The following is a 10,231-nucleotide window of genomic DNA, read 5'->3' as shown; positions in this document are numbered from 1 at the left end:
CATGCTGGGGAAGTTGACACTGATTTCTCTCGGAAAAGCCCATGATGCAGACTTTCGTCTAGATGCATGAAAATACTTAACATTTGCATGATTCGGTTTTTCCACATATTGCTGAGAACCCTAATTATGTATTTCATCACAATTGTTGATCGTTAACGATAACATATATCGCATAGCAGAATGTGACATTGCTAAAAGAAGCAGTTAAACGAAGCAGTAACTGTTGGCATCGTACGAGTTGACGGGGAGGAGAGTTCCAGGTTGATAAACCAGGTCCACAACAAATCTCCGCAATTTCTCCGTATAAACTAGACTCCGGGCTGTCTCCTCATCTTCCGCACAAGGACACGAGGGTTTCTAGTTTAGTGGATCAGCACAAGATTATCCATTAAAATCATTGGTAGGGAATCTGCGACAACTGGGATAACGTACCTGGGGTCGTTTGGACTGCAAAAGAACAACGTTCCACATTCGACTGTACTCTCCACGTTCTACGGAACAAGGGATTCCGAATACGTCGCACATCGCTTTGAACAACAAGGCTCGAGTCCTGAACCCTCCGTTGTTGATCATTGAAATGGGAATCACAACGGACTTGTGTTTCAGTTGAAGATCGGCAACCTCAACATCTTCAGTATGAGCACTTGCCTTATTACAATATCATTTACGCGATATAATTTAATTACAAGATTAAATACATGAATTCTCACCCTCCATTTGTCCAAAATTCCACCCATTCGATCAGAAACAGCGACAGCGATTGAACGCACGAGTTCTTTCTCACTTCGAATCTTTCCAAGGTCTTGCTTTACAACATCCACAAGAGATTGACAGTTTTGGTTCTCTGCCTTCATAATTCTCAAGCTCTTCTGTTTTTAATTACAAGTTCATGAACACTCGATGATACAGACTTAATTGCATAATACTACTACTTAATTATGTATGTATTTCTCACATTCTCCTTTAGGGCAGCTTCGTCATTAAAACTTCCATTCCAGTTTAAGAACAGCACTTGACGTTGTATGTCCCTGTTCTCCCAAGTCATCTGGTTCATTGTCATAAAGCAGTCGGTGCTTTTGAGACCTTAAAAGCAATTGCTCGTTGTTTTACTTTTTCTGATAAATTTACAAATAAATGCAAAATGCACTTATTTACCTCCAATGTCATAAAACCCATCCTTGAGTTTCTCGTAGGGGTCAATATGTCCCGAAATTGCATACTTGACTGGTAAATAGGTTGAAATAAGATGTTCAAATGCAGTCCTCACTGGAAATGGATATACATATTTTTAAACATATAATCAGTCAGCATACTATTCTTTGTGATATCGTTTATATAAAACTGACAAGGTCCGTTTTTGCTAATGAGGTCCTGTCGTTGCCAAATTACTTGTAGAATCCCTTGCTCAATTAAACCCCTTGTAATGTCTTGATATGTTCCTAATATCTATGAGCTTTATATGATCAGTTTGCTATGTATACAATCTTGCATATTTAAGTGGGATACTCCTTACATGGATCATCGGGACCGCAGAAACAACGACAGGAAATTCAATATGTGAAAGCAATTCCACAAGGAAACTGAATCCGTCATTCTCCAAAAACTGAACAAAATTGTGAAACTGTATGCTCAGCAAGTTCTTTCTCAACCGCAAGCACGTTGCTCCGAGTATCCAGGTTATACATATATACGGCACTAATTATTATGACTAATTAACTCGTACCTGCTTTCTCCCACCTTCGTTGCACAGCAAACCATACAAAGCATTAGCACATGTTGTCATGAACTGAAATCGTGTTTTTCATAATATAATACAGCTACAATTATGCATGAAAATTTCCCATAAATGATATAATTTGGAGATAAATTACCTGCGGAGATTTGCTATTCTGTGCTGCATTTAACAAGGCTGGAATAATTCCAGATTCAATGCAATGATTCCGCAAATTCCAGTGAGCAGTGATTAAGCCAATGCAGGTCATCAGAGTAAGAATTCCATCCTCGGAATAATTTGATCGGTTTTCAAGAATTCTACGAAATACACAAATCCCTCCTTGATTCACAAAAGTAGGACATGCCTTGTGACTATCTGCAATGCAACAACGCCTCTCATTATCAGTCAACATTCAACAACAAGGGTCAAATTATAAAGTCTGACCATGCTTCATCTTATATAAATTACCTTGTAGTACACTTGCAAAAGCCATCATCGTGTACTCAAATCCAGCATCGGACAGTTTCTTTGTTTCTGCAAATGTTAAAAGTGGTGAAAGTGCCTAGAAATAAGTAAACAGCAGGAGACTATTTTTTACAAATTTCAAAATTCACATGAAAATTCAATTGAAAAACTTGCATCAACAAATTCTTGTTTTGCACGAAAATCGGTTTGTGCAAGTTGTGACACACAATACGCTGCAGTTTCTTTCATGTCGGTTTCACTGTCCCCAGACAATATCTTTATTAATCGCTTGCACATTCCCTGTGGTGAGACGTTATAGTAAAATGATATAGATAAAATAATATGGATCGCTTATCACTCGTGCTGAGCCGAGGTCAAATAATAATGCATACAAAGTCAACGAGCCCTGTGGCCACAGGAGGAACGGAGGACAGGATGCCCAGCAATCCCAAGGCGTGAACCTATAGACATATTTATAAATTACTTTTTACTTATGTATATGCATATATAAGTTGCAAAATAAAGTACGTATCAATTAGAGAAAAACGTTTGATTTCATGACTGCAATGACAAAATTGATGTGGTGCAGAGTTTCGGATAAATGGAACTCTTATCTTCCAATTAGGTTGAGCGATCTCAATTTTGGCGTCCCACGCTCTCATCCCGTCGTGTTGTTTGTTCATTTGTTTGTTCTAGCTCATTTCAATTTTTAATAGGTAAGATAAGTTGCGTCACTCACTTGCGCAATGCTGTCCGGGGTGGTGTCAAGAACTCTGGCAGCAACTGGCACTAGTGGAACGATTTTGAGACGAGCAGACTGATTCATACACATCTGCACAATTGAAAAAAGATGTATAATTCAGCTAGAATTGGAAGTTGATAATGAAAAATAAAATCATGCATGCATACATTGATTAAAGTCTTCAGAATGACTCGATGCAAATCTCCATATTCCGGTAATGCAAGTTTCTGTCATATTTTAAGGGTATTATGATTATACTATATCCATTAAACATTTGAATCGAAATCTCAATGTCGCATTGCCAAATATTACGAAGTTAATTATACCTCCCCCAATGGATGCATGGCTTCAATACCGTCCAAGACCTGGACTCCAGGATCGCGTGCTGCAATTTTTTCTAATATGCTAATTGCGACAATTTGCAAGGCTGGATATTCCGAGTTGACCAGCTTTACTATTGGCTCCACAGAACCTTTGGTCGTTATCAAATCGATATTTAGCGGCTCCTCCAATAATCGCCAAATAGTTTCTGCCGAATTTTTTTGAATATCTGGATCCGTATGAGAAAGGAGATGGATGAACAGAGGAACTCCAGTATTTTGGACAATTTGGAGTCGGCCAGTATACTAAATATATCGATTATACGTATTTTCTACCAATTGCAATCACTATTGTATATATGTATAGTTTAAAACGATCAGTTAATACCAGCATTGCTAAGCTGGATAAGGCAAACGTGGCATACTCCACCACTACATCATCCTCCAAAGCAGCAAGGGAAATAAAGTCGCTAGCCAGCTGAAAATCATCATTGCAACATAAAATTAATTGAATCTTGGGCGATGGACATGAAATAATTGATGAAACCAACATCCAAATCTCGAAGTTGCACCACAGCCTCATGAAAAGTGGAAGTGACCGCAATTAGTTTCATGGCAAATCGTTGAATAACAAGGTTATCGCTGAAAATCAACTTTCTCGCTTCAATCAGTCCGCCCATCTCAATAAACATGCGCTTATTTTCGTCCCTTTTCTTGCAAAATTTTTGAAGACAATTTAATGACTCCAACACGACCTAAAAGTTTAAAATTTCGTAAACAGTAAGTTACACATAGATTTACCACTTAAAATTTATGCATATATTAAAGAAGGGGAGGAACAGGGACAAGGATTACATGCGTTTCAGGGCTGGGTAAGAGGAGGATTGCTGTTTTAGCCTGCTGTGCCTCCACATGACAAGGTCCAAATTTCTTAAGGGCCTCCTCTGGTGATATTTGTTGCGGAGGTTTAATTTCCAAGTCCACGCTGACCCCTCGAGGAGGCTGCATCGAGGTCTTTGGGGGCCGAAGACCTTTTTCCTTCTTTTCCTTCTTCTCCTTCTTGTCCTTCTTTTCCTTCCCCTTCTTTTCATCAGCCCCCTTGGAATTCGACTTGGCCATGATGGTGATTAAAATCTAAAAAGGAAATATGTGTCAGCAGTAGGAAAATAGCTAACAAGTGATGAACCAATTTATGTTCCTTTCGTAAAAAAGGTATGAAGTGATGCTTATTACTCTTACGCTTTATTTAGAGTAACGCATTAATGTCGTTTTAATTTCTGTTTAATTTATTTTTCACCACGACATCAATTTATAGTATATTCTTTTCATTTTGATTTCGTTCAAAATTAATGTCATGTCAACATTTTCTTTTCACTTTCTTTTCGTTAATTTAGAGTGCAATTCGTGTCATTTTCTCTTCTGTTTCGCTTCATTTTGCAAAGTTGACATCCAGTCAACTTTTTTCGAATGAAAATAAAACAAAACACCAGATTTTGATATAAAGCGGAAATGGGTCCCAAAAAAATAGCCCTGAAAAGCGCATTCTCGCCAGAGGATGACAAACTGGCGCTCGAATCCAAGTTGGTGACCCTAGTGGAGCCCCACCGCCACATCTGGGACATCAAAGACAAGGACTACAAGGTCAACACGATGCGACAAAATACTTTTACTAGTATTGGAGAGCAGCTTGGAAAACCTGGTAGGTTGAATTTATCATAAAGTTTCTGATAATTATTAACTGCACCTCAACACAGGTGACGTGTGTATGGCACTTTGGCAAAGTTTGAGGACCCAGTACTTGGCCGCGAGACGAGCTCTTCCAACGGGAAGTGGGGCTAAAGCACGAAGTTCCTTCAGACTGTTTGATGCAATGTCCTTTATTTCAGGAGGACAAGATCAGTCTCAGTGAGATGTTTGTTGCTTATGATTCTCTTAGAATTTTTATTGATATTATACTTTCATTTAGGACCATTTGTAATCTTGATGGTGATGAGGACGAGACAGAGCATGCAGATGACGAATTCTCAACAATAAACTTCGCTGACTTGAACGATGACAACATTGACACTTCCGTTGTCCCAAATCAAACTCAAAACTCTGTGCCAGAGTCTAATCCTCGCCCGAGATCCCATGCTAAATTCGGAGGGGTGCGTATATTACTTCTATTACGTGGTTTTTATGCATGTAAACTTATATTTTTCTGGTGCTGTGTCTAGAAGAGGAAGCTGGACAGTCTGGAGGAACAAATGCTTAATTTTATCAAGGGAGGTGACTCGAAGGATAACGAATTTGAGCGATTTGGGAAGACCATAGCTGCAAAACTTCGCAAAATTCACGAGAGAGATCCCAAAGCTGCTGCGACCTGCGAATACGAGCTTCATGGGGTGTTGCACAAAACAGAACTCAATATTTTGTAATCACAATCACTATATATTTAACTGTATTTAATACGTTGTTAGTTTATTTTGCATGTCCAAAATTTGAATTTGTATTTTATTTCGTGAAAATCATCTAACTCCCGCGTCGACATGATGATCTTGCCAGCTCAACCTTCCATCCTCACTATTAAAGTAGTCCCGGAAGTGATTTCTGACCTGAGCTGAATACTGGGTGTAGTTGTTGGTGCCTTGCCTTGGTATTTGTATCATGCCGTTATCATTCTGAACAGTATCACGCCAGTTCCCATGCTGAACTCTTCCATCCTCAAACCGATCAGGAGTAATGTTGTTAAAGTCCTTCTTATTCATTAGATAATTGTGTAAAATTACGGCTGACAACGTAATTTGCTTCACGAGGTCCACATCTGCTTCAATCACCGAATGGAAAATCCTCCATCGTGCAGCCATTATTCCAAAGGAATTTTCAACGGTCATCCGAGCTCTTGAAAGCCTATAGTTGAAGACTCGGTCCGTCTTTTGCAGGAAGTTTCCTTTATAAGGCTTGAGCAGGTTATGGCGTTGGGGAAAAGCGTCATCACCCAAAAAAACATAAGGTAGAGGAGTACCAGTACTTGACAGGGGTTGGGGCGACGGAAGACTGAAAGTGTCGTCGGAAATCTTCTGTCCAATTAAGGATTTTGATAAAATTCCTCCATCGGACTCAGATCCGTACGAGCCAATATCAACGGCTGTAAATTTGAAATCTGCATCTGACAGAGCCATCAAGACGATTGAAAAATAGGTCTTGTAATTATAGTAAAGTGATCCCGATGCCGAAGGACACTTGATTCGGATGTGTTTTCCATCCAATGATCCACAAGCATGGGGAAAATTCCATTTTCACCTGAATTGGTTTTCATTGTTTATCCAAGTAGATGTGGTGGGGGTGGGTAAGTAGTCTGACTTCAGTGCACGGTTAATGGCTTCAAGGGTTTCTCTAATTATTCCACACACAGACGAAGGAGACACTCGGAAGCTCATTGCGAGAGAAATTTGAGAGTTTCCAGTGGCGAGGTACCTGCATGAATATCATTTTTATTTAGTATTAATACTTGACATTATCATAAATTCTGTGCGGATATTTTTTATTCAATACCTCAGGGTTATTGCCAGTCTCTGGAGAGGTGAAATGGGGCGAATGTGATTGTGCGGGTGCGTTATCATTGGGGTCACCAAGTCCAAAATCGTATCAAAATTTTCTTTACTCATCCTGTTATTGTAATGCGAAAGTACGGGTAATGGTGGTGGCGATATAATATGCATATTGCCTAGTTTACCTAGTTTAGAAAATTTTCTCAGTTCCATTCTTTCCTCCTTATTTGTCGTTAGTTTTTCTTCAAGCCTGAACTAATTTTTTTAGAGTTGTAGTTGTAGTGGGGGGAGGAACTCGGAGGAAGTGCATCAGAGGTCACGCCGCGCCCCCGAAAAATTATCCAACATTGGCGCCGCTAATAAATTGGTCGGCGTTGACCTCTGACCTGTATCATGTTGTAAATATGATACAGTTCATATTTTTTTTAAATTATCACAACGTTCTCTTTAGCTAATATATTCGCAATAGTGTCACCACCGATCGGAACAAGTCACAGAACACTGAAGGACAAAATTATAGCTAATAACTTGTTTAAAATATAAAATGCATCCCAAAATCAGTGTCATCAAATTGATGACATGAATGATGACGATTTATTCGTTTAGTTTATTTTTGTAGTACTATCAAAATCAAATCCGATCTTTTTATCAAAATTAATATCGTGTGTTCATTTGGTTCAGTTGCAATTTCATGTTAAAAATGTATTATGTTATAATTTTTGTTGTCGAATCAGTTCCAGGTCTCTAATAAATCATAACTGCATCAGTAGAATATTCAAAATCGGTTTGCATTAATTCAGTCCCCAACTGATTTTATCACCGCCCCACAAGTCGGTCTCAATGGTATTCTGCCCCCCAGTAAATCCGCCCCCAAATGCAATAGAAACCATTTTTAATTCTGTTTTTAAATGGTATCCAGGTCAAAATTAATTAGTTTTTATAAGGTTAACGGTTGCGACAAATGGTGGAGTTACAAATAAAATAATTATTTTTTAAATCGTTGGTACACGTCCCATGGTCGTGTGTACCAACGACTTTGACCTTTAATAACTTTTGAATGGGCAGACATAGAGATTTAATTCGTTAAGATGAAATCATCGTAATTTTTAGCTTGATTTTTTAAGATCAAAATCTCGAGGGTACTATTTCGAAAATTAAATTTGAAATCCCAGTGTGCAGCGTTTGTTTAGCCCGAGTCAGGGTCAGTGTCAGCTTCTAAACTTTAGTCAGACGACCTGCACCAACTACTATTCGTAATCGGCAAAAATGTTCCCATAATCCAGCATGCAAAATTTCAGCTCCTTGACCAATTTTAAAACCATTACGGGTCTCAGTCTTCTGGGCTGGGCCCACAAAAATATTCATATTCAATGAATATGAATATTATTCATGTTCTTTAGTCCGATGTGCATCATTTTTATTCTACCAATATAAAAAGCAGTGTGTCACCTTGTTAAATCTCTGTGGAAAAATCTTAATATTTACTTCATATTTTTCAATCTAGTCTACCCCCACGGGGTCATGCCAAATTTCAGTCTTCTACGAGTGTCAGGAGCGAATTTCATCTTTTTAATACAATTTTTAAAAATCGATGTGAGTCACCCCCTTAAAGGTGTCTCCACATAAAAATGTTACCAATTTCAATTCGCATATTCTTTCATCAGGGGCCATTAGCAATCTCTGCACTAATTTCAGCTCGATTGGATAATTTCCAAAAATCGGTATGGTATCGGGTCCCTCCAGTCGAGAATTTTCCCAATTTAAATTCATATTCTTCAATTAGACACCATTAGCAATCTCGATGCCAAATTACAACTTTCAACGAGGATTTTGAAATACTCCACCCACCCAGATGACCACCACCGGTCAACCACTTAATCGATTTCGCCCATCTTCAAACTTAACTCCTCATTTGTCACATACTACATGTATACCAAATTTAAAGTCGCTAGGACGAGTTTAAGGAAAGTTATCGTAAAATGATCGGACGGACAGGCAGACGGACATGACGGTTTCATAAGCACTTTGACTAAAAATCACATTTCCAAATTTCCCATTGTAACCAATGACATATTTTCAAAAAATTTTAGTTTTCTAAAAATGAAAATTTATTTTGTAACTCGGCCATTTGTCGTAACCTTATAGATTGATAAAGTGTCAAATAATCTTGATTCTGTAGGTATGGCGTAGACAGGTGAAAGTCGTAGATCATAGATCTTCATAAAGGTGAAAGCAGTGCGGATTTCTCGGATTTCTGCAGCAAAATGCATAGCGTGGGTGAGAAGTGGAAGCATCGAACGTGGCGCTGTGCCCCAATGCATGATCTCCATGAATTTTAGGAAGGTAGAAAAAGCAACGTAGTAGCAAATATTTCATCACAGGGAAATCTTTTTTTTCAATAAACCGGCCCCATTTTTTTATACAAAGTAGTTTGAAATTTAAAAGAACGATTAAAAATATGTCATTGACACCCTTGTCGAGACAAATTTTGACTCTTCGAAAGATTCAACCAAGCAATTTGTAAGGCTTTTTTAATTCAAAAAGTGACAATTTTACTTTTAGTTTAAAATAGACCTATTGAATGTTTCTATTTCTCGTCGTAATTTAATTGAGTAATTGAGTAATTTTATGTTCTGTGATATGAAAACCTTCTCATTTGTAAACTTTAGAGTGCGGACGTAGGAGTTTGTATTCTAATTTACTAATTTCAACACATCTATTAACTATTTTTTTTGCAGGACCTTAAAAGCAATGTTCTCCGGAAAGGATGGAGAGGCAGGAGCAATCCGAGGTGCAGGAGGTGCTTTTGGCAAGCGTGAACAAGCACAAGAAGAACAATATTTCCGGAAACTGGTAATTTGTGTATAAATTTCTGTGAAGGATGCAATGTGAAGTATTGAAAGTACCTTACGGAAAGTATTGTTTTTGCAGCAACAAGAGCAGTTAAAAAGCCTCAAGAGTCATTTGGATGAGGAAGTAGCACATCACGAAAGTGAAATTAAGCGACACCAACAAAGAATCAAACAACTGAAGGAGAAAACCGACAAATTGGACAAGTAGTCAGCCAAGTTTCGCCGAATTGATGCGTTTGTCATTAACATTCGATAAAATCTTCAAGTCAAAAACAACACGTAGTAATTTACCGTTAATTAATTACTTAATTAAATTCCAACCAATATATTGTATTATTCAAATATGAATTGAGCTGCAACTTACACATTGCATTTCATCGCATGCATTGTTTAAAATTGATTCACACAATACCGAATAAATTATATAGTTATCTCTAGAATAAAAGAGTCAGATGTACTAATCAAAGTTGATCATTCTACACGTCATAAAATTAGTTAAATTTAGCAATCAACTTAGATTATCCAGTGGAAGTAGCATTTTACGCGTCATGTAAATGGTTTATTCATAATATTGCATCATATAATTTTGTCATTGCATAATTCTCATG

At 37.9% G+C, this 10,231-nt stretch overlaps 4 protein-coding genes across 4 annotated transcripts; 2 read left to right on the top strand and 2 right to left on the bottom strand.

Moving 5' to 3' along the window:
* Positions 1–107: 107 nt before the first annotated feature.
* On the bottom strand, positions 108–3,148 carry LOC118434799. Its single transcript, XM_035849076.1, has 13 exons — positions 3,089–3,148; positions 2,919–3,011; positions 2,572–2,640; positions 2,183–2,479; positions 1,872–2,089; positions 1,724–1,786; positions 1,514–1,603; positions 1,347–1,446; positions 1,156–1,266; positions 956–1,083; positions 711–869; positions 433–648; positions 108–357 (listed from the first exon to the last, which is right to left on the bottom strand). The coding sequence occupies exons 4-13, from the start codon at positions 2,208–2,210 to the stop codon at positions 205–207; spliced, it is 1,266 nt and encodes a 421-aa protein (XP_035704969.1). The 5' UTR covers positions 2,211–2,479; positions 2,572–2,640; positions 2,919–3,011; positions 3,089–3,148; the 3' UTR covers positions 108–204.
* Positions 2,277–4,360, bottom strand: LOC110847033 (armadillo repeat-containing protein 3-like). The gene is made up of 9 exons (XM_035849677.1): positions 4,097–4,360; positions 3,793–3,996; positions 3,630–3,719; positions 3,248–3,547; positions 3,089–3,148; positions 2,919–3,011; positions 2,572–2,640; positions 2,412–2,479; positions 2,277–2,301 (listed from the first exon to the last, which is right to left on the bottom strand). Exons 1-9 carry the CDS (start codon positions 4,358–4,360, stop codon positions 2,277–2,279), a joined length of 1,173 nt encoding a protein of 390 aa, XP_035705570.1.
* Positions 4,361–4,615: 255 nt separating this feature from the next.
* LOC118434936 lies at positions 4,616–5,658 on the top strand. Its single transcript, XM_035849676.1, has 4 exons — positions 4,616–4,940; positions 4,996–5,146; positions 5,208–5,388; positions 5,458–5,658. Exons 1-4 carry the CDS (start codon positions 4,751–4,753, stop codon positions 5,656–5,658), a joined length of 723 nt encoding a protein of 240 aa, XP_035705569.1. The 5' UTR covers positions 4,616–4,750.
* Positions 5,659–9,101: 3,443 nt separating this feature from the next.
* LOC110846593 (ATPase inhibitor, mitochondrial) lies at positions 9,102–10,084 on the top strand. The gene is made up of 3 exons (XM_022093400.2): positions 9,102–9,291; positions 9,510–9,624; positions 9,703–10,084. Exons 1-3 carry the CDS (start codon positions 9,230–9,232, stop codon positions 9,829–9,831), a joined length of 306 nt encoding a protein of 101 aa, XP_021949092.1. The 5' UTR covers positions 9,102–9,229; the 3' UTR covers positions 9,832–10,084.
* Positions 10,085–10,231: the final 147 nt, after the last annotated feature.

Source organism: Folsomia candida, unplaced genomic scaffold (assembly GCF_002217175.1).
Source record: "Folsomia candida strain VU population unplaced genomic scaffold, ASM221717v1 Fcan01_Sc003, whole genome shotgun sequence".
Taxonomy (NCBI): Eukaryota; Metazoa; Arthropoda; class Collembola; order Entomobryomorpha; family Isotomidae; genus Folsomia; species Folsomia candida.
The sequence above is the reverse complement of the archived record's forward strand: the minus strand, read 5'-3'. Positions and strand labels throughout refer to the sequence as shown.